Source organism: Labrus bergylta, chromosome 11, assembly GCF_963930695.1.
Source record: "Labrus bergylta chromosome 11, fLabBer1.1, whole genome shotgun sequence".
Taxonomy (NCBI): Eukaryota; Metazoa; Chordata; class Actinopteri; order Labriformes; family Labridae; genus Labrus; species Labrus bergylta.
In genome coordinates, this window is record NC_089205.1 from 12,932,909 (window position 1) to 12,955,752 (window position 22,844).

The 22,844-nt window shown below is 41.6% G+C and overlaps 1 protein-coding gene across 10 annotated transcripts in view; it reads right to left on the reverse strand.

Moving 5' to 3' along the window:
* trip12 (thyroid hormone receptor interactor 12) overlaps window positions 1–22,844 on the reverse strand; it is a 29,609-nt gene that overhangs the window by 3,718 nt on the left and 3,047 nt on the right. For 4 of the 10 annotated variants that reach the window (XM_020641777.3, XM_065960310.1, XM_020641779.3 and 1 more), the window contains exons 2-36: window positions 22,470–22,616; window positions 21,986–22,111; window positions 20,976–21,763; window positions 16,849–16,954; window positions 13,365–13,501; window positions 12,580–12,663; window positions 12,318–12,413; window positions 12,091–12,242; window positions 11,883–11,918; window positions 11,685–11,780; window positions 11,503–11,595; window positions 11,240–11,401; window positions 10,289–10,357; window positions 9,989–10,154; window positions 8,142–8,259; window positions 7,675–7,831; window positions 7,247–7,400; window positions 6,809–7,037; window positions 6,548–6,666; window positions 5,933–6,140; window positions 5,544–5,644; window positions 5,132–5,306; window positions 4,871–5,012; window positions 4,437–4,628; window positions 4,164–4,315; window positions 3,911–4,068; window positions 3,694–3,767; window positions 3,365–3,564; window positions 1,960–2,087; window positions 1,628–1,779; window positions 1,220–1,362; window positions 925–1,081; window positions 633–731; window positions 380–494; window positions 39–193 (exon numbers count right to left, since the gene is read on the reverse strand). In XM_020641777.3, coding sequence (XP_020497433.2) covers window positions 39–193; window positions 380–494; window positions 633–731; window positions 925–1,081; window positions 1,220–1,362; window positions 1,628–1,779; window positions 1,960–2,087; window positions 3,365–3,564; window positions 3,694–3,767; window positions 3,911–4,068; window positions 4,164–4,315; window positions 4,437–4,628; window positions 4,871–5,012; window positions 5,132–5,306; window positions 5,544–5,644; window positions 5,933–6,140; window positions 6,548–6,666; window positions 6,809–7,037; window positions 7,247–7,400; window positions 7,675–7,831; window positions 8,142–8,259; window positions 9,989–10,154; window positions 10,289–10,357; window positions 11,240–11,401; window positions 11,503–11,595; window positions 11,685–11,780; window positions 11,883–11,918; window positions 12,091–12,242; window positions 12,318–12,413; window positions 12,580–12,663; window positions 13,365–13,501; window positions 16,849–16,954; window positions 20,976–21,763; window positions 21,986–22,111; window positions 22,470–22,567 — 5,337 coding nt within the window. In that variant the 5' untranslated portion in view covers window positions 22,568–22,616. The remainder of the gene's footprint in view (window positions 1–38; window positions 194–379; window positions 495–632; window positions 732–924; window positions 1,082–1,219; window positions 1,363–1,627; window positions 1,780–1,959; window positions 2,088–3,364; window positions 3,565–3,693; window positions 3,768–3,910; window positions 4,069–4,163; window positions 4,316–4,436; window positions 4,629–4,870; window positions 5,013–5,131; window positions 5,307–5,543; window positions 5,645–5,932; window positions 6,141–6,547; window positions 6,667–6,808; window positions 7,038–7,246; window positions 7,401–7,674; window positions 7,832–8,141; window positions 8,260–9,988; window positions 10,155–10,288; window positions 10,358–11,239; window positions 11,402–11,502; window positions 11,596–11,684; window positions 11,781–11,882; window positions 11,919–12,090; window positions 12,243–12,317; window positions 12,414–12,579; window positions 12,664–13,364; window positions 13,502–16,848; window positions 16,955–20,975; window positions 21,764–21,985; window positions 22,112–22,469; window positions 22,617–22,844) is intronic. The other 6 variants (XM_020641788.3, XM_065960311.1, XM_065960314.1 and 3 more) reach the window with 4 other exon arrangements.

Here is a 22,844-nt window from a genome sequence, read left to right on the forward strand (position 1 = left end):
TGAACATACAAGTGTATAAACAGAGATAATGCTGTTACCAGTCTGAAGTCCATAATGGCTTTGGCCATAAGCTTTCCTAAGAAACGGAACTTCATTTTGATTTTGGCTATGTGTGCTGGTTTGGTTGTCCTGCCGAAGGGAACAGCAAACAGTCCTCTGGAGCTGAACATGTACTTAGTTGCCTCTTGGCTTCCTGTTTGGGCAGAGACACAAGTACCGTGAGAGCAAGTCAGATACATTTGCTACACCATCAAACATTAATGAATTCCAACCACCATCAAAACCTCATTAATTAAGGAAAAGGGATATGAGCACGAAAAGCCAACATGACGTGCTACGTTAATCGGGGGGTTTAAAGCTGAGGAGACAAATGTGGTACCTTTAGGGTTGGCCAGTGTGACCTCTTCACCCCTCCACAGGCCGAGGTCGGCCCGCTGGAGCTCCTGAGACACCAGAGCGTAAAACTCAAGAGTGGGGCCAAGACCCGTGCCCACCTGATGAAAGGTAAAAAAAGAACAATAGATTTGTAGCATGGTTATGTTTTAAGATCATGACCTGCACTAATAAACAAATAAAGATTGATTGAAGATTGATTGATTGCAGATGAAGATGCATTAAAAAGCTCAAAGTACCTCGTTCTCGTACTGAATCTCCAACATTGCCCTGGAGCTGCCGAGGTCTTGCATAACAGACTCGGCCTGTTTTAGCAGCTCATCGCGGTTTATCGTCCTCTGAAAGAAGAAGAAAGGAAAGAAAATAAAGGATAAAAAAAAATAGGTTTAATCGAGATTAAATGTTATCTGAATGTAAACACAAAAAGAAAGAGAAGATTAAATATCGTTTCAAATTCCAGTCAAACTGAAGCTGATGACAGATTTACTGACGACTATGTATACTCTAGTTTAACATGGCAACATGCTGCACCTTCTTCCTGTCGAGACGTGGTGCAACTCTGCTGTCCTGAGAATCTGATTGGTTGATCTCTGGGTTTGTGTCCAACAGGCGTTGCATGGCTCTATCGCGATCAAAGGCAGTTACATAAAATAACATTTGCCGGGTGTCAAAGGGGAAGAAGAAGGGGCTGCAGAGAGAGAGAGAGAGAGAAAATCACATGTGAGAACCAAACCATACTTTTCAAAGATACCAACCGCAGTATGGCTGTTTTAGTATACAGGTTGGATTCTCGTTCCTCTGTAAGTTAAAAGTATGAAACACTTACCAGGTCTTTCCAAGCTCAATGAGCCAAGTGGGAATGTTCCCTGTCATGATGACCAGCGGGTCTTGTAGCTGACGATTAGCTTTGGCTGTCAGCTTACTGTTTATAAACTCACTGTTGGGGATTATTTCCTTACACACAGCATTCTGCAAAACAGACAAAAGATGTTCATTCTTTAGTTAATGTCATGAAACTATAAACTAAACTGATTGCATGTAGGCCTTGAACAATGCATTGAGAGGAAGCTTTAGATCAGGATGACTTTTTTCATACAATTACTGAAGCCATTTTAAAGTTCATGATTTGAGTTTTCATGAGAGTCCATAACTTTAGCTGTCAAGTGAGAGATATATAAATCTTGGACAGAAACAAACTTTCTCTCTCGTGTTACTCTTTAGGAATGACACTTACTTCGTACAAGTAGAACCAGTATCTACTGATGGAGTGCATGACTCTCAGCAGCAGGTTGACCTCCAAAGAGGGGTCATCAAAGGTTATAGTCTCCGGTGGCTCCGAAGTGAGGTATGTCTCTAAGGGATTGAGGACACTGGGACACACACCATCTGGAAGGGAGTGAACAGGGGGTGTAATGAGGAGGACTGAACAGATTCCGATGGTAAAATAGCCACACGAGGACAACTTGTACCCTTACTGCAACAGCTGCTGTGTAACAGATTACATGCGTACAACTCATTAAAGTTTGAGGAAGCATTCGTTCTAAGGAATTTAAAAAAAATTCCCACCATGCCACAGCTCGTCCTGCTTCTTGGCGTTGCGAGGTGAGGTTTTGGTGGGAGCGGTCTGGGCTCTGCCCCTCTTTCCTCCCACAGCGTCTTTGCTGCCTTCTTCGTCCTCTCTCACAGGCTTATACCTGCCAGAAAACAAGACACCACATTAGAGTTGCGCATCCTCACTGGTCTCACGATTTGATATCACGATGCATCCTCAATTTCCTATATTACTGCACATAGCTACTTTTTCTTAAGCAGACACAAACAGTCAGAAATATGAACTCATTTTGTATGATTTAAAAAGTGCTTTAGACCGCAATGTCCTTCTCAATATAAGTTAAAATAAATAAATTATGGAGGTACAGTATAGGTAATAAGTTTACGTTTCTGTGTGTTTAGTTTATTATACTAGAGAGTCACTGTGTGTTCCCTTCTCAGGACGTTGTAGCCTTTGGCTGTGAGTTTTGTTCAGGGTTAGTTTCTTTTCTGTCCTTTTTATTTTAGACGAAAAGTTGCTACAGCTGTAGACACTCAATTTCCATATATGAATGTTTCACATTAAAAGAACTACAACTACAGATAGGCCAGGGGCTTTTATTGCAAAGAACTTGTCGGAAATAGAACGTGTTTATCGTGTATCGAACACAACTTTAGCAGAGGTGTACTTATTAGTGGTGATTCTCGATGAGAAGTCAACTGTGTTTACAGCCGCTCTTGATCATGAACCATAGCCACAGCCCCCTTCTTTTAGTTATCCTGGACTTAAGACAGCGAGGCATCAGTTTAAACACACCTTAAGCTGTTATGAAGATGCTAACCTATGCTGCGGTCGGCTGAAGAGACACCGAGTGAAGCCGTTTCAGCCTGCAGCGGAGCACTGTGGTCTCAGCGTACAGGACCAACTGACACTGCTCATGAAGTCAACAAGCACAGGAGTGGGACTCAATTTGCGTTGTTTTCTGTCACAAATCCCTCTGTTAGCGTACATTACTTTCGTTTAATCCCCACTGTGACCGATAGGCAAAACAAACTCACTCAAAGCTGCGCTAAACAACCGCATTTATCGGTTGGCAGATGCTTTTTTCCAACCCTCTTTAGCATGGATTACATCCTGTCCCTGCATCGATGCATTAATCTTCAAGTCTGCATTGCGATGCAATTAAATGATTATTTTCAACACCCCTACATCATATTGTCTCTGTAAGAGTGCTTGATGTCCATCACCTGGTAAACCAGGAGCAATGCTTCTTTTCCCTCGTGACAAAGTGAACTTTTAAATGTGGATAAAGTTTTTTAACCCTTCAGAGATGGACTTATAAGATTCAACAATGAAAAAGTCAGTGAAGGTGAAAGCAGAACATAAAAAAAGAGAACTATTCTGTGTACATAAGGTTTAGAAAAAGATGTGGATTTTTACCAAATTGTGTGCGTTTTGGTCCAGATGCCAGCTCGCCCAAGTGGGTTTGCTTCATCATCTGTCGACTCCCTTTCCTCTTCTGCCTGAAGGCTGTACTGCCGCACAGCCTGGTATACCGTCATGTTGTACGGTAGCAGGTGGTCACCTATGTAGAACTGTAGTCTGTGACGCACACTGCCAGAATTCAAGAACTGTGCCGCCTGGGTAAACAAAACATAACATACAGTATGAGTATTACATGTACAGTTTATTGATATTAAATGACAACGGGGCAGAAGTATGTACAGATTCAAAGATGAGGATTATCTGGCATGATCGAAATTACATACCAGTGATTCATCTATTTCATCATCTGAACCATCATCGTCACTGTCTTCATCCTCCTCTCGGATTCGGCCGTACCCTTGAAAGTCAAGATTTAATGTTAATGTCACAGCAAAATAGAGAAACACTGAACAGCCCTGATGTAAATCTTCATTTAACAGGAGCTGCTAGTGGTCCCATCTTTATTAAAAGAGGCCCATCGTTTGTTTAACAGTCCCTCACCTCTGACAACAAGATATCTCTCGATGGCTTGCACGAGGGCCAGGGGGTCTATCTTCACAGGGCCGCCTTTCCACTGTTTAACATTAGTGCAATCTGGGTGTCTCTGCAGCTGACACTTGAGCTGGTGCGTGTTGAAGAACTTCAGTGCCTGAGAGCCCCTGAAGAGACAAATTGGTTCAGTTAAGTGTTAGGAAATATATATATAAAAAGAAAACATGTCTATGGTCATTTTTATCAATATGAACCTACTGACCTGCTGCCATTGCCATTACCACTGGGGAAATCATGCACTTTGACAGGAAACTGCTCCATTTGGCTGAGACAGCTGTTCATTTTGTGCACCAGTGCCAGGTAAGGTCCATTCTCTGCTGGGTCCAGACGCCCCACGGGCTCCACTCCTGGAACCTTCAGACCAAACAGGAGGGTATAAAAAAAAAAAAGAAGGTTAAATTCTGAAAATGCTCAACTTCCAAAGATTGTAACTATTTGAAAATGTCATGTAAAATAACATGTTTGAGTCCCTCACCGGACAGCCAGCAAACACGTGGAGGAACCTCTTGAGCCGCACATCCCGGCTGAGCAAGTCCCGGTCGCTGTGGGACGTCAGGTATAACAGCAGCTGCTTGACCAGCCCACTGTGCTGTATCTCAAACGACGACACATCAGATTCTGATACAATACTGGAGATCTCCACCAAGCACTCCATACCACCGTCCACCTGGGATATTGGAACAAGATAAACCATCAGAGAAAGGTCTCAGTGCTGGGAGTTACATTACCAAAATGTTTGCTGAACCCAGCTTATCTAACTTATTTGTTTTCTCTATTTGTCTCTCTTTTATTTTCCAAACTGTAACTCTTATCAATTACAAACTCAACTTTAAGGAACACCTCTTAAATGAGTCCAGAAGTTTTTAATTTGTAGATAGGTGTTCAGTAATATTGAATGGTATGTTTTACCTGCAGGTTCAGCTGCTCAGTGGCTGTGCAAAGTCTCTGGAGTACATTCAGTGCAGGGTTGCTTCCATCCACAGTTTCAGAGTTGAAGTAGCGCTCCACAAACTTACTTGCCTGTTCTTTGATCCAGGCCTTAATTTTGTCTCTAAAAATGAGTAACAGAAAAAAAAGGTACCACTGATCACAAACAGTAGCTACTACATTCACACCACAGCGAGTAACTGACCAGTGTGTTTCTGACTCTCAACATCAATAACACTGTACCTGTTATTTGATATTGAGTCCTTGGGAGGTGCCCTCGCCAGGCCGCTCACCCCGGCTGTGCGTGAGGGTTCTGAGTTGGCGTTGTTTGTCTGGGCACCCAGTTTGCCCCAAGTTTTGGGATTAAGACTGGCCAAGAAGGAAGATTTTGGTGACTGGGTACTGGTAGGGCTCTTGGCTATAAAGAACAAAAGAGGTAGGTTAGTACGATAACCTGTGAGCTTAGAACAGATCCAAGACCACAAAGAGCAATTTCAACTCATGACAGTACAGAAGTGCTTCAAGCTAAGAAGAAGAGAGATATTAATGCTGAACAATTCCCTTTACCAAATATAACAGAATGCAACATTGGATCTGCTGCTAGACTTGTGTGAACACTGGAGATAATACTTTTGATTGTAACACTGTAACTCACCCTGATTGTCTCCTTTATCATCATCTCTTGGGGGAGAGTATTTGGGCCTTCTGGGCCCTCTTTTAGGTAGCCGCTTCCTCTTTAGGACATCACTCAACCGCCTTGTTGGAGTAAGAAATAATAATTAATATGCTGCTTGGCAAAGAAATACAACATAAAAACAATTAACATACATAAATCAAAGTACCTAAATGAGCAGTCAAAAATGTCTAGTATGTTTTGCTCTTCAGTTTCTAGTTTCTATATAGTTTGTGAAGCAAACTGTCAGAAGGTCAGAATTAGCTCCATCAGTTTTTAGATGGTTCAACACAGAGATGCGACCGTGGTTTGCTTTCTTAGCACAGTTTCAGCATGACATTTTGCCCAGCATTACAAGGCCCCACACTTACCCCTGTGGGCTGAGGTCCAGGGAGTCATCCATGCTGTGCTGGAAGCTAGGTGAGCCCAGATCAGGAGTTGCATTATTAGCAGATGTGGTGGATGCAGTGCTGATGGTGGTGGTGCAAAGACTGGCTGTACCACTAGGGCAAGCCTTTGGGGGACTAGTGACCAGAAAGCTCTCAGCCTCAGAGAGGTTCTTCACCTGGTGCATCACACCTTGAAAACAGGGCGGAAACAGACATCGCAAATTAAAGGGATGTGATTGACAAAAATGCAGGAAAAATAAACGCTCCAAAAATAAAATAAAAAGTCACAAATGTTTAAAAGCACAAAAACTGTGCCAAAAAGTTTAGTAGAAATATCTATTTTCCTTCAGCAATAACCTAATGGTTTTCGCCATCATATATTCAAATAGTTGCTGTTTAATATGGAGAGTGTAAGGAAATGACCCTTAGAAGATGGCCTAGCTCATAGAATTACAGACCCATTAAAGCTCTACAACACGAGTCATCTTCCAAGCGTGTTTGTCCTGCACTCTAGCATGCTCATGTTCAAACTTGAAATAACTTCAAGTGATCTACTCTGATGAGCAGGCACATGTTCTTCCTGAGTTTATATGCTACCTTCTCTTCTGAAATAGACACTGAAGACATCCGGCAGCTTCTGCATAAGGATCTCAGCCATCTGTAGAGAACCCACTACAATCTTCAGGTCCTGGCTGGATAGCATGGAGGCAATGTGACTGCAGAAGGAATCAAAACAAAAGTAACAATCAATTTACTGGAACTCAGAAACAGACACTTAACAGTAATGGCTTCCTCTAAATTAACCTTCTGATAACTCTTAGTAAGGTTAGAAGTATCTGTCAGGCGAGGCACTGTTACCTCGACACAGCATGATTCCTCAGTACATCCTTCAGCAGCTCTGCGTCAGCAAAGTAGATGATCCTGAGGATGGCTCTAAGGCACTTGTGTCTGACAGCAGGGCCGGCGGATGAGCTGTACACCTCATACAAGACCCCAAAGAGAGTTTTGATAAAGCACTTTGCCAGCTCGGGGTCCTCCTTCATCAACTGGGCTCGTGCATCTTCTCGACGAACCTCTTGGTGACTCCCTGCAGACAGACAGAGGGAGAGATCAGGTGTACAGCAGTCGGTGAAAAGAGAGGCTGTATTGAACACATAAGGTGTAAAAATGGATTTGATTAGAAAAGATGCCGTGACAGACAAAGTGCTTCTCGTCATGTTAAGCCGTTATCTCTGCATTAAAGGGGGAAAAAAAGCAATGTTTCTGGTTCCCCTTCTAGTCTTATACTTGTATTACCTGGATTGGGGTTGGCAAGAGGATTTGGTTTCCTCTGGATACCGCGTGCTGTTCCTGTGTCTTCATTGATCTGCTGCATAGAGTTGAAGTCAATTGTGTACACACGGCCAAGGGTTGACAAACTAATCTCATCCTCCCCATTCTGGTGGGCTGTCTGCAGGGCAGGATAATCACCAAATACACATAACGTCAGAGTCATATAGATAAGCCATGTATGACTGTGTCTAAGTGTTTGGGGAGATGCTGACACACTGTAGATAGACTGAATGTTGTCAAAAAAAATGCATCGCAATATTTTTACAGATTTAGTCCATCACTCATCCTTTAAACAGTCATTGTGTATTGTGACAAGAAGTCATAGCTGGATCTAACTTAACAGTTTGCAGTTGATATGTATTGTAGTATATTGTATTGTGATGCCTTTGTACCTCAATAATTCGGCTGTCGATGCGGTTGTAAGGATGCCACAGTCCGCGGTCATCCCTCCACTGCCAGATCGCTCCCTCTGTCGTCTGGGCACTGCCCTTCTTCAGCATCACGTCAACTGCAAAGATGCCCTCTCTGGGCAGGCAGGGCATCAGCTCACTGGAAGGAGAAGAGCATGGTGTAAACTACAATGTCATCTTTAATCCATATTCTATTGACATGTATTCCATCCTCAAGGTCAGAATGAAGCAGTAACATCTGAGTCATTGTTTAAGAGCCATAAAATGTGTTGTGTGTTCAGAGTGGCAGAATATGTTTAAGAAGAGTTGCATGTACAATGTTCAGAGGACAATTTCTTTTTTTTCCCCCAGGTATCCAAGTCTGGCCATAAATAAGTTGATCTTGTGATGTTGATCTTGTGATGTTCACCTAATTGTTACAGAACAGAGAGGATCCTAAGAGATGTTACCATATGAGAGAGGTGAGTTCATAGAGCTCCTGGGGGCTGCGGGGTACCAGATCAATCTGCTCCTGGCAACTTCCATTTGATGCACCACACAGGAGGAACCGCAGAGTTTCTGCTATATCTGTTTAGAAGAGGTCAAGAAGAAACAAAAGATTTGTGTTAGTTTCTCTGTTTCAACACAAAGTGTTACATCAAAACTGCTGAAGCATTCCATAAGACTAAAGTACATTTTTAATAGAAGTATGGAAATCATAAAATCAGACCATGAACTTCTTAACATCTAACTTATGATGTGATTCAGTCCAGTTCTTAAGAAACATTCAATAACAGCAATGTTTATTATCACAGCTCAAATTCTAATTGAACAGCTTTGTACACCTGTTTCTCTCTTTCCATCACTCTTATATCACACTTTCTCTTGTTTAGTGAGGTGACTGAGCTTTCACTCAGCCTGCATTTTAAATATCTGTCAGTTTTTATGTTGACCCAAATTAAAGAAACTTTAAGGGACCATTGTTTGCACGTTGTTGGTCAGTGAATGGATTCAGAGTCAGGATTCTGGTGGATCGATCATATTCATTTATTCATTTTCTGTGTCATCAGATCGGTTATGAGTTGGTATGATTGCTTACAGTGTGGTTGGTTTCGTAGTGATGCTTGACATCACTGCATTCAATAATCATGAGTGTTTTGGCACAAAATAGGCATAGTGGTTTTAGAAAGAAAGAACAAATGAGAGTGTCAATTCTCAATTAAAAAGCTCTTTTCTTTCTCTGTCAACTTTTCTAATTTTAAAGCTCATCATGTCTGCTTTTCCCCGACTCACTGTAAAACCCAGGTGTATAAGACACACATTAATACCTATTTTTCATCGAAAAAGTGTGCTGCCTCTTATACACGGGTGCAACCAATATACTAGTATAAACAAGTGACGGCGGAGGTGGGCAATATGATTCTGGGGTTGTGCGTCTGCACATCACAACTTTCACCTTAGGCTGACAGCACAACTACTGTACTTTAGCTAGTCGGAGTGCAAACTCCACACAGCTAAAACAGACAGAACCAACAGTATATACCAGTGCGACTTAAATTTTGGATTTTACGGTACTTCCGTTCTCCCACTGTGTTTCTGAAACGTTTCTGTCTGCTGACTCATCTGTGGGTCTCTGTAATATCACAATCAGCAATGCCTGGCCTATGGAAAGTATGTGATTGGCTAGTAGAGTAGCCAGTAGCATCATGTGTGACGATTTCTGACTAATTCATAGGTCTGTGACCTTCCTGGCCACTGAGCTCACTACTGAAAAGGCCAGAAAAGCTGAGCTCTGTATCTGGAACTCTCATGAAATTACCCCTAGGTCTGGATAAGAGCCGGTTTAGATGGTCAACACTGCAGTGAAGATTTGGCAGTAAAAAAGGTTTTGATGTGAATTAGGCCATGAGTTATATTTAAAAATGTGAACCTTCACAAAAATACAAACAGATGATAGTTGTTGTTATCAAGCTGAGAGGGGAATTTGGTACAATTACATCAATAAACAGATTTTCTGCTAAATATTCAGCAGCAAAGCAATTCTAATAATCATCTGGCTGCACCTAGGAGGGTTTTTTATTCTACAGAATTAAAACAACACCATTTACAATAAAGACATGAAGTATAAAAGCATTCACGTTTTTTTAACAGTATGGGAGGACAAGTAATAACGGAGTGGCACGGTGTGCGCCCTGTGTGTGTGTGTGTGTGTGTGTGTGTGTGTGTGTGTGTGTGTGTGTGTGTGTGTGTGTGTGTGTGTGTGTGTGTGTGTGTGTGTGTGTGTGTGTGTGTGTGTGTGTTTGTGTCGGTTACTTACTCTGCTTCATAAGCTGGACTGCCAGGCAGGGGCAGTTAGAGCACATAAGAGAAAACATGCGCACAACCATGATAAACATCCCCGAGCTGAGAACAGGAGGCGTTACTACAAGCAGCTGCTGAATGTTGGTCAACAGGTCCCGTGATGCAACCTCCTGCAGCAGATTCTGGAGATTCAAATAGACACATACCTCCACATCAGATATGCAGTTGGATGTCAAAGGAAGAACAAACAATGCAGAAACAGAAAATACAACAGAGAATATGTGTTGTAGCTTGAATTAAAACTTGTGCTACAAACCTCTTCATGTTGAAAGTTGTCCACCAGTCGGGCGAAACAGAGACAAGTGCTTTCAACAGATTTTTTATCCTGAAAGAAAGTTACATAACATATGTGAGTTAGTTAACCAAATAGTATTTAAAGCATAAAGGTCAATAAAAGTAATGCAGACATTGAGAGAGGTAAACATGTAACATCTACCAGACACATCTATTGACATAGTTGACAAGTTCAAAGTGAAACATTGATCATCTGGCAAGAGGAGGATCCATTTCTCCTGAAAGGTTTGTTCTTTGCTTAAAACCATGTTTCCCTGAGTGGGAGCCCACCTAAAGGTAACCACTGATCTACTACTGTCACCTCTTTCATTCCTACAGATGTATGAATGTGTTCAGACAGAGGGCCTTAAAGAAAAAAAATGTTCCCCCTTCGACAGATATCATGAAGTTCAAAATATGCACTATTGTTTGAGAACTGTAATTCAGTTTGATTGTATCATTTTTATATTAAGAATGCTTTTATGGCTAGTTGTTTTTTTTTCCAGTTCACATCCAACAAAGGTCTTCCCCTCATCATTGACGATTTATGGGGCGCCATTGGCCTAGTGGTTGCGTTCCGTCCCATGTACAGAGGATATAGTCCACTAAGCAGGTGGGCCAGGATCAAGTCCTACCAGTGGGATGTTTCCCACATCATTGATCCCCCCTCTCTCGCCCTGGTTTTCTACTCTATCCATTGTCCTCTCCAAATACAGCATAAAACACCCGTAAATAAGTCTAATTCATAAATGAGTCATTGACTTTAAAAAAAAAAAGAAAAAAAAAAGTGAAACCTAGCAAATTTGTAAGAAATTTGACATTTTGTCCTTAATTTTATCCATATATTTATGATTTACTTCATAACTGCAATGTGTATCAGTCTCAGAGGAAATTTAGTAAGTCGAACGTGTTGAACTAACGTGGCAGAACAAACCTGATGTGTGAGTCTCTGAGTCAACAGTGGCAGAGAATCAGCAACAAAGTGGAACTCGTCTGGAGTTATGCTCTGGCAGCAGTTGGCTGCAATGGCCAAGGCATTCCTCTGAGCATTGATGCTGAAGAACTCTAGATAGAGGAGGCAGTCGGCGAGCCCACCCTGTGAGGGATGAAATGGAAAAGTTCTTGTAAGTTATTGATTGCGGCAAACAGAGATGAAGCAATTACAGGATAAGACAAAAAGACATTGGGAACACTTACAGCCTGCAAAATGGCTTTGCTGTGTCGCCTTGACAGCATCTCAAGGGCAGTCAGGGCCTGCTCTGCTACGTCAATGAACTGGATCACCTGAAGCTGCAGAGGAGAAGGTTCAAAACATGGCATCAGCACATCAAAAGGCTGGTCTCTCGAATAAACAAGTGATTAGGGTCACTGTGCCTTACCTTCTCCAGGAAGACAGGAATAGCATCGACCACCACAGCAGAGGATCGAGGAAGCGCCTCCATCATATATGTGAGAGCCCGAGAGGCATGATTCATCTGAATGCAGAGAACAAAAGCAGTGTTATCATAAAAACAATAATGGATAATAAAAAAAAAATGCTATTACACTGACAATAAGAAACAGTTCATAATACTCACAATATCAAAATTATGCTCCATTTGTAACAGTGTAATCTGTGGAAGAAAGGTGAGAGCACAATTATAGAATCAAATTGACTTGAGAAATGAAGTAAGAACAAAATGTGGTTTACACTTGATGCCTACACCTCATGTGTAGGAGAGCAGAAACTAATACACATACAGAGTATAATGTTTGAAGTTCCTCATTAAACAACATGAGACTGACCAAAGCAGGCACCACACTCTTCACAGGGAATCCCCCGAGTGTTTCCTCGTTGCCCATCACCAGCAGCTGGCACATCTCAATGGCAGCTTGGAGTTGCTGAGACTCGTCGCCTGTGGCCTGCAGACCCTGCAGCAGCTGCTGAGCCTTGGAGCCTTGAAAAAAGGAGAAAAATGTTTAGAACTTGAGCTCTAAGACTGTGGATGCAAGGGTAAGAAGGCTGTACTTACTGGCTCCACTTCCAATGGTCCTGTGGAACAGCTGCGACATGCGGGGTCCTAGGGGCCCAAAAAGATGTGGGGGGAGACCCCTGGCCTCCAGTAAGGCTTGAGGAAAAGAAAAAAAGAAAATTCAGAGAAAGCAAAAGAGAAACTGCTTATGAACTCTCAATACATTCAGATAAAGTAAAGGGAATCTTTTTTTTTTTTTTATACATTATTCAGAGAAATACAAATAATTAACTTTGAATTGGGGGGGGGGGTATGAGTATACCTTGAAGTCTTCCCATTTCAGAGTCATCAGACTCACTCTCTCCAGAGGTGGTCATGCCCACTGCTCCAGCAACTGAGCTTGAAGCTGGAGACAGAAACAGAGTTAGGTCAACATTGAAAGTAAAAGTTAAACACTGAAGAAAGAAATAATGTTGCTGGGAAATCCCTAAAAATCCATTTACAGAAGTTAGTTCAATCATGACATCATATTAAGGAAAGTTAGTTAAGTAATTATTTTTACAAGATTTATTAGAGGGTTTTTATAGACCGGACCATGAATAGAGTAGGAAATAGGGGAGAGAGGGGGAATGACATGCTGGACATGGACATGCAGGTAAGACTTGAACCAGGGCTACCTGCTTTGAGGACTATTGCCTACGTTCATTCAGCGCAATCTAACTACTAAACCTCCTCAAAGGAAATTTTGAGATGGTTTGAAAGGCAATTCCAATCTCAGTTATAATGATGACTCAGTTTGGTTGCTCTTGGAACTCAAATCAGATATCAACATGTGAAACACACAGAGAGTCTGTTGCATCCTTTGTGGAAGTAGTTCATCAGAGTAGCTGAGCAGGATACAGACTGAATAAAGGGAAACACTATTTCTCCTATATTAGCGTGAAGTTTATCACTGTCACCAAAATGACCCATTCTGTGTTTTTCATCAAGTTTTCACCAGCAATCCCTCCTCACTGCTGCAGGTTAGACAAGTGTGGACGAGACTGGCTGCAAATGACAGATGTTCTACTGTCAATCAAGAATTTGAAAAACTGGCTTGACTGGTACCTGAAGCTCCTTGTGATGCCTCATCAGTGCGAGCGGCAGATGAGTTGGCCCCATCCTGGTTGTTGTCAGAGTCGGCCATTTTCTCCTGTCGGCGAGCGTCGGCTGCCCCGCGCTTGCCCAGGCCTGAGCCCCGCCGACTGTTAGACGAAAAACAGATCAACAGAGTGAGAGCTGAGTAATCACAGCACAAAAGTTCAGAGCATTCTACATTTTTACTTACAAGTTAAATGACTAGACAGCAGTGGCTGCTCTGGATATTTATCCATGCTAGAAACAAATTTATGAATTCTTTGTTGCACTGAGAAACTTTCAGCTCTAAAAGGTTTGTCGCCAGGGGGGTAAACTGTTAGCCATGTAGGTAAGGGTTGTTAACGCTCTCATGATCAGGTGGACAGAAGGGGATCAAAAAGTAGACAATTGGTGACAGCAGTTTTCCTGCCACCATCAACATGAACGTTTTAACCCGTTCTGATTAATACTGTCCAGATAGTCTCCCTTTATAGCTTTATTCAGATTCAACTGTGGATTTCAGATTACTGCCCATACAGCTAATATGTTGAATGATGGAATATACTTATTAAACAATGGTTATGACAACCACATCAACTCAGGGCCAATAACAATGATAAAGGATGTTTGTGTGTGTACCCATATCTTGTTGTGTAAGATAGCCTCATCAGATTAGGTAGCACATTATTAGATCCGTCCAGAGGAGATCAAAGTGAAGCATATTTTTTGTTTTGCATGGAAACTCATCCTGAAGCATTGTTGCACTAAAAAAGCCAAAGGTCAAAATTCTTTCATCATATAGAAAACACATAAAAGGCCAGTATGTAGAGCTTGCAGCCTTCACTTGCTCTTCACCTTGACCAAAGGGACCAAACAAAGGTTGGACGTTCCCTGTGAAGATTTCTATTAGTTTTTTTCCCCCACTTTCACAATAATGTACAAGCAAAGACAGCAAGCTACTGAAGTGGAAGGCAGCTGTGCAGGGTTCTAAACTTCTGTATCAGCTTGGCAAATTATTTAAAGGACATTTTAGCAGAAGTAATGAAAACCTCAAAAAGTCAATTCACCACCGACCCACCAGTTTATCTAGAACATCAAGCTAAAACAAAAGCAGTCTATGAAAAAAGTTCAATGATAAGATGATAGTGTTTTCAGAACAACGGCCGTGCACAAGGCTCCGCATAAACAAAAAAAAAAAGCTGTAATACATGTGCCAGGCCAGTAGTTGGCGCTGTTACTTCCTAATGGAAGAACACACGCATTCGCACATACTCGTCCTTCCAGAGTGGAGAGGTGTAAACAAACAAAATGGCTGAAGAATGAACATTTGTGTGGACCAACAATGATGTGGGGTTGTTACTCCAAGTGAACCTTAACATGAAGCGAGTCAACTTCAAGAAAATGTTGACTGGGAGTCATAACAGTCGACATTTTTCCATGCCATTGTTATCGTAGTCCACCTACTCGCTTTTAACTACTGAATGGAAATTTAATGCATATGACAAAAAAAACAACAATTAATTCATGACACACACCAAAAAATAAAATAAAATAAACCAGGTCAGCGCCTACACATATCTTAGTATAGTCTTATTTAACCTGTTCTGCTGGAAAACCCATGTTGATCATTTGTGTTCATGTTTACAGCAAAGAGGAGATTATTTACGTAGAATCAGGGTTTATGGTGCTGACCATCAGATCATGTTTTCGTTTCATCAGGCTGTGTTGGAGACATCCTTAGGTACGGGATGTCAGCGTGTGTGATACAGTAATCTCTCTGTTCAATTCAATCTAAGCTTGCTTGTCTGGTGCAGGATGCCATGAAGGTTATGGAGAGTGAGAGACTGAAAACCTCAGCCTACAGTTAATATCTGAGCCGTCTGTTCTCAGGCAAACACAGAGAGTGTTGTCTGACCCTTCTCACGTCCTCCACTTTGAGAATGAGCTTTTACCATCTGACAGGTGACACAAGGTCCCCCATTGCAAACTACATTGTTTAAAAACGTCTTTTGTACCCACCTCCATTAAATTAATAAGTAATAATGTTTCTTAATGCTGTATAGGTTGTGCAATAGTATCATGGTGTTCTTATATGTTGCTATGTGTTCTTGTATTTTGTTATCCTTTTTATCTTTCCTCTTGTGCAATATGGGTCATGTGCAAATGTGTTAGTTCTGCATGTTTTTGTGTTTTTTTGGTTTGTGCTGCTCTTTTTACATGTGGATGGTTTAATTAATTAATACTACTGAGGAACAGCTCAATGTGTGCAGCACTCTGAGTCCAAGACAAATTTCCCCAAGGGACAATAAAGTGTATCATATCGCGTGTTCAAAGAGCGTACTCACACATGGCCCGTAATTGGCATGTGAGGTCTCCGTTTTCATAAAGAATGGCGTTTAAGCAATTTACACATTGAGGAATTTGGTGCTGTCTTCAAAAGTTTACACTCTGAGACTCGTTTTTACAACCTTTCATTTTCAGGCTACCAAAACGCCATTGTTGTGTACACTCAGAGCCAAAACGCAACAAAAGGTTTGCAGTTTTTGTATGACATCATTGTTGTGTTAACGTGGTCTAAAACTACAGCTCAACAACCACTTCTACTGTAACTATTGTTCAGTTTTAGAGGCAATAGAAAGTGGGGCTGCTAAATGCTCAATTACTTAGAGGCATTTCTTAATTTACCGTAAAATCTGGAATATAAGTCGCACCGGTATGTAAGACGCACCCTGTTTTTAAGGTTTCTTTGAGAGAATTATTATTTTTTAAACTGTTCGTGACGTGACGATTTATATTGTGTTCAGCGATGTCTACATCGTGCAGTTTCTGTACAGCTGTGTCGTTCTTAAAAGTCCCGTCTTTTTTCACTTTCGGGAGTTTGCGCTCCTACTAGCTACAGTACGGTAGTTGAGCTCTCAGCCTGCTGCAGGGAAAGTTATGAGGCACAGACTCCTAGCTTGCAAGTCATGCTGCCCGACTCCACTGGTCACTCTTCAACTTTAATATCAGACTCTTTCAATCAAAAGAACACTCCACAAGGTTTATTTACGGAACAATTACACTGTTTTCTGTAAATGCATGATTATGACCTCGTGAGGAAGAAAAGATGTGATAAACGTTTTACAGCTAGACTGGTCTGTGTCGCCGTCTTTCCCAGCACAGCGTGCACTCAGCTTTCAATACACAATGAATGGGAATTGGTTTTTAGTCACGTCAGGTCGCAGTGATAGGGGCTGCTGCAATGAAGGCGCATGTTTCAGTATTTTGTACTGGTATATTGGTCGCACCGGTGTATAAGACGCAGCCAACTTTTAAGACAAAAAAATAGGTATTAAAAGTGCGCCTTATACACCGGATTTTACGGTAAATCAACTCTTGTTGATGTGAAGAAATTATAAAAACTTAAGAGTACATAGTTTCATGTTCTTTTCCAAGCCGTTATTATTTACACTACAGTCATGAATGTGTTTTGTACCTGGTGCTGGCACAGGAGCCCGTGGTCTTCTGGCGTGTGCTCCGCCGAAAGCTGGGGAGCTCTGCTGGAGGAGACTCGCTGCGCTTCTTAGTGGATTTCCTCAAACCTAGGTGGAAATAAAGTGACATATAAACCAACAGTGGACAAGGCACTGACACTGGAAATCAATTCTGTTTGACTTAAAGGCCAGATGACAAGACACTGGCATCACCAAGCTATTCCTACTATATGCATCAACAGCAAGTTTCAGAGATCTGACAGAGAGCAAACTTCATAAGTATCTTTTTGATTATGGTAGCACAAAAAAAGATATCACCCATAAAAGATTAGTGCTGTTTCATGTGTTGAATATCTTATAGTTGGTGAAGTATTTATCATATTAATGCCGAGTGTTACCCTGTGATACATTTCAAATTTACTAAAGGCTCTAGTGTTGCCACCACTGACTGGATGGGTATTAATAGTAACCAAACCATGGCCCTATGACAGAACAACCTTCATGTTTGATCTGTGACTCATGTCTATGTCTATGTAGCACTAAAATAAACTTTTTAAAAGCAAAGAACAAATTAGAGAGATTAATTATCTCCAATTATCTACAACCAGTCTGTGCATTTGAAAACATTTTCCTTTATCAAGATTGCAGTTACATTTTTGATTACATGTAATCAAATGCAAAGCCAAACGATCACTGGAACAAAAGCTGTATATGCAAACTCACCATTATAACGGAAAATAGCCAATCCTATGTGTATTGAAAGATATCAAGAGGCTAACTGAAAAAAAGAAATAGAAGGAGAGGTACAGTTCTTCCCTTTGGACAGAAGCAGCTTACGAGTCCTTCCCTGCCCTCAAACATACCCCCGGTCAGCTGGTGGGCCTACAAGCTAAGCCAACTTAGGAGGGGTCTCTCCATTTAGGCCTGAGACCCATGGCAGAGAGCCCACCAGTCCTCGTCCCCCCCACCACCTACCCAGAGCTGGCTGACCCAACATTGACCTTAACAGCTCACGTTCACTTTTCACTTGGCCACACACACTAAACTTCTAATGTCTTATCTGTGTAGCTGGTCTGTTGTCCTGACAAGGTTCCTTTTCTGTCACTACAGGACAGTCAACCCTCAATTGTATACAAGAACTGAAAAACTTGCATTTTTCTGATCCTAAGGTAAATAGAGCTAGATTTGGTTCTTGTGTGGTTTGCCAAATTTAAAATCATAGTTTTTGTTTCAACTCAAAGCCAACTTTCCTTGAACTTGCATTTCCCTATCTTCTTTACCTTCCTTCCTCTGTTTGTCAATGTGTATGTAATATATTGCCTTCCTCCAAACTTGGGATCAATCATCCTGGCATGACCTGACATCCTTATATGATCTAGACAACAGTCACTGGAACTCCTTGAGGTAACCAACACCATATTAGTAGTGCTACGCCGCCATTTGCTGCCACTCTAGTCAATGATTGTGTTTCCACAGCGAGCGCCCAGGTCTGTGTCCGGGGCGTGCCAGCAGCGAGACTACGATCTGCTAAATTTCAAACACGCTGCAAGTCTATTTGGGCGGATTGCGCATCAAGCTGGACAGCATAGAATGACGTGCTCACGTTTCAGAAAACGTACCTAGTGGGGCAGGGCGTGCACCTTTTGACAGAGCAAAACCGTGTAACATAAGGAGTATGTGGAAATTGGGAGTCAAAAATCATGACACCAAGACTACAATCAACTTTGTGCACCCAACATCACATAGTATGATTGGATGCTTAATTCTTCCATGCAATGCTGTGATGAAGGATCAGCTTTTATTATGTCTCTTAGGTCTTTCCTTTAATGTCATAACTTAATGTACACTGACGGCAGCACGGCTGGTATTAAAGATTTATTGTGGATTAGGACTAATTGGTGATACTAATTGGATAAGAAAATTTGTCAGACCAGCACTGTGCAGGTTTGCTACAACAAAAACCGGCTATTTTGTGTGAATAGCAGTTTTGCTTTAATTTGCACTGGTATAAGTAGTGCTGGGCGATATGGCCTAAATTTGATATCAAAATATATTTTTTACCTAATGTCGATATTTGATATGACTTGATATTTATCGTATTAAAGTTTATAAATGTAGCCAATAAAACTAAATCTCCACTGTATAAAAAATAAAGATCACTGGCCCAACCATTGTAACTGCTGGCCCAGGAACATTAATTTTTATTCTAAGAATAACAGTCACCAATTTACTCTTGAACCATTCTGATGCAAGATTAAATTACAACTTTTATTTAATTAATTGAGCTCTAATTATAAAAATATTTCGTATTTTTCTTATATCTACGTGCTCATGTTTATTCACCATGCTGGTAACTGTAAGAGTCTACTTAATCTGACTGATATTAATATGAGGCTGTGATAGAGCTGGATTTGTTATGATCACCCTTCTCTCCTTTCTTCTCTGTGAGAAACTCTTCATCCTTAGATCTTTACTTTAGGAGCTCTCTTAAGGGCTACGATGCTTTGTGAATAACTGCTATCTTTACCAGGAACTAGTCTTTAACTTTTTTCGTCATGCCCCACTGTCACTCTCAACTCTTCCGGTGATTGTTTTCCTTTGAATGCTGATTTAAGCCCGGCTTTTGTCGGGATCTGTTGGTTTTAAAACCGTTTTACCAAACGTAAAACCTGCGCTAAAATCGTTGTGCGAGAGTACAATTCGAGTGTAGCGAGCACGCTCGCGGGAAGGACAGCAGTGAAGCCGCCAGCTGAACGTGCAATCAGCTGGCCCGGACTCTGTCAATCATTCATCCGGCCAGCGGGCCAGTTATAATGTCGAGCCCTGCATTATGTGCCCTTTATTTGGAAGTAATTCGGCCTCGCTCGCATCTTTCTTTTTTTCCTCCATGTTGGTCGCTTACAAGAGCGAGGCTACTCAGTGGCAGGAGTGGAGTCTCCGCCGCCCTTTCGTCTCCGCGCAATAAGCACTGCTGCGGAAATCTCGCAGAGCAACGAAATATTGTGAGAAAACTTTGAAGTAGTTTAAAAAATAAAATCGATGTTCCCTTTTCCATATCAAGCATTAATTAAATATCGATCGAATCAAGCTTCACGATATATCGCCCAGCACTAGGTATAAGAAGAGGTTTGACCATCTTATATTTACTTGTTATGTATCAAAGTTTAAAATAATGGAATCATAACAACTACAACCCAGTAGTTTGCTTCATACTGACAACGGAGCAACCAGCATTTTGCTATTCTCCAGTTTCAGGCTAGTGCTTAGTCTGACATCTGAGCCAGTTCACCAGTTCGGTGAAGGCCACCCTCTCATGTGAACCAGATAAGCTTGTCAAGACATACTCGCTTTATTGCATGCAGTGTGTCTTCAAACGTATTTATACTCAATAAATGAACATCAAATGAGTAACTCAGAAGACTGCATAACAAAATTCCAAAATTCCTCCCTATATTTACTGTAAAATTATCCTTATTTACCAGCCTTTCATTTGCACCATTTGTCTCTGAGGTATTTAGTAAAATAGTGCCCTTAAAACCTCTAAAGTTAAGTATAAAAAGTTTGTAAGCTGCATGCTTGCTACCTTCTGCTAACAATTCCTCATCTCAATATTTTTCATTTTATGAAAGCTAAAACATCCACTCAGCGTATCTAAACTGGTCATGAGTAAACAATTGAGCCTCCATTAAATTTGGTCCAAGCAAAAATGTTCAGTGCTAGAGAAGAGTGAGGTTTTGTAACTTATTCTGGGACACTGCTCAGATCATGGGTCCAGTGACATTTCGCACCAGAGGAGTAACCTCCATCCAAACATGAAAATAATGTAGTGAAGCTTTAATAGGGACTATATCCTGGTTCACACAATTACAAACCTAGAGAAAATGCAACTGAAGATGCTTGCCTTGCCAAACTCAACAGTTACCATAACTGAAACAAGATAATATGCACTAGAATATGAATCACATAAAATACTTTATAAATAAATCACGTATTACTTATCAGTACTAAAATGTTACCTAGGCGGCAAAAGGGAAATGTTGGAGCTCAGATTTTGGGTTAGATTAAGGCTTTCTATTTCTATTTCTAATATCTATGAATTGAGAAGATCCAAAAACTAAAAGATACTCACTTGCTAGTTTAGCTTGTAATCCTGACGGCCCAGGCTTGGATGTCTCAGTTTTGGAGGATCCAGGTAAGGACAGTTTGGGTTTTGGCAGATTGACTTTGGGGTTGAAGCGTGCTGCCCACTCAAATTTTGAAGAGCTGGTAGTTTTTGCCTGCTCCTTGTCACGGGTACTGCGACGTGGGGAGGGACTTGAGGCTGAGCGAGAGCGTCGTGCCTTGGTCTGATCTTTTCCCTGTTTGACTCGGGCACCCTGCGTAGTGGCACTGTTGGTGCCTGTTGTGGAGGAAGAGGAAGAGGTGGAGGCAGAGGAGGAGGAGTCTGTCACGTTGCTACACCCAGCTTTGGCTGAGGCGGCCGATTTAGACGCCAGCTTGGTGGGTTTTGCTGTTTTGCCCTCGGTACGATTTGGGAGGGACCCAGCGGTGCTACTTAGACCGGGGAGAGAGTCCGCTTTCTTCCGTTTCTGGATTGGTGAGGCCCCACTGGCCCCGCTCTTCTTGCTCTGACTTCGACCTGACAAAGCAGGCGGTTCTGCAGCAAATGATTTCTTCTTAGACTTGGTTGGGCCTTTCTTGGTCTCTGAGGTATTGTCTCTGGGTGGTGGGAGCGATTTGGGCTTCTTGGCAGGGGTCGGTCTAAAGGTACTAATTTGGTCAGGAGCTTCACTTCTCTTCAGTCCTCGGGTGCCTTCACTCTTTGACTGTTGGCCTGGTCGCTCTTGTTCGGATGTCCCTGCTGCCTCTGGCTCGTCTTGTAACACAACTGAAGCCACAGATAGAGAGAGGCCGCTTCTGCCCAGGCGAAAGAAGGAAAACAAACACCATCTTAGAAAACTACTCAAAGTGCGAAAAACGGATGAATAATAAACGCCATATTAATTGTACACATTCAGTCAGAACAAAACCCAAATAATATATATGTGTATATTGTTAGGTGTGAATTGTTCTTAATAATTATAAACCCTTCATACACATAAGCACACACAATAAGCACCAAGTAGAGAGGAGGGGTACCTTCTTGAGCTGTGCCCTCTGGACTGGCCAGTGGCTGTGCTGGCAGTGGCTTTGGAAGCCTTAGAATTAGGTCTTCTACTTTCAGGAGGGGAATTTGCTTTATGTTTTACCTGCTCTGACTGCAACCTGTAAGGTTGAAAATTAAAGAGCAAGTGACAGTGTTGGTTTCTGTAATTTAGTCACATAAAAGAGACTTGATCAATCCCCAAATGATTTTTGGCTGAAAGTCTTTGCATTCCCTGTGATCATTAACACTTAAGGAGTAGCAAGAAAAACAGCTTAAAATAAAGAGTTAATCACCATTTGACTATGATAAGAGAAGACAGGATTAGCTTTCCCTTTGATCAAAGTGTTCAGTATAACCATTCCGGTTTCAGTTCAAATTCAGATTTACAAGTGATACCAGCAAACTATGATTAATGTCTCTACATTAGATTGAGACCTTTCTGCTAATACTGGACAGGAAGTGTGAAAGTAGACTCACCTTCCCGCGACAGTTTGGTCTTGTGGCTGGGCCGCAGCAGTGTTCCTCTGTGAACGGCGCAGTGACCCCCCTGGATTGGAATTAGGCCGGTTGGACATTGGCACCTCTCTCCTGAAGGGACATACCCTTTCTAGACACTACCATTCACTAAAATAAAAAAAAAAAAAAAAAAAAAATCAAAAAAGCCACATTAGAATATTGACAAAATAAAATAGTGAACTTTTTATTGATGATCTATTAACAACTGGGCTGTCAATGTCTAAATAAAAGGTTTCAGTGCTGCATGTGACAGCTGTCGTCCGATAAAACGTAAGCTCATCCTTCATGCACGTTTGGGATAATCTGGGTCGTGAAGTTCTTAATATTTAATATACA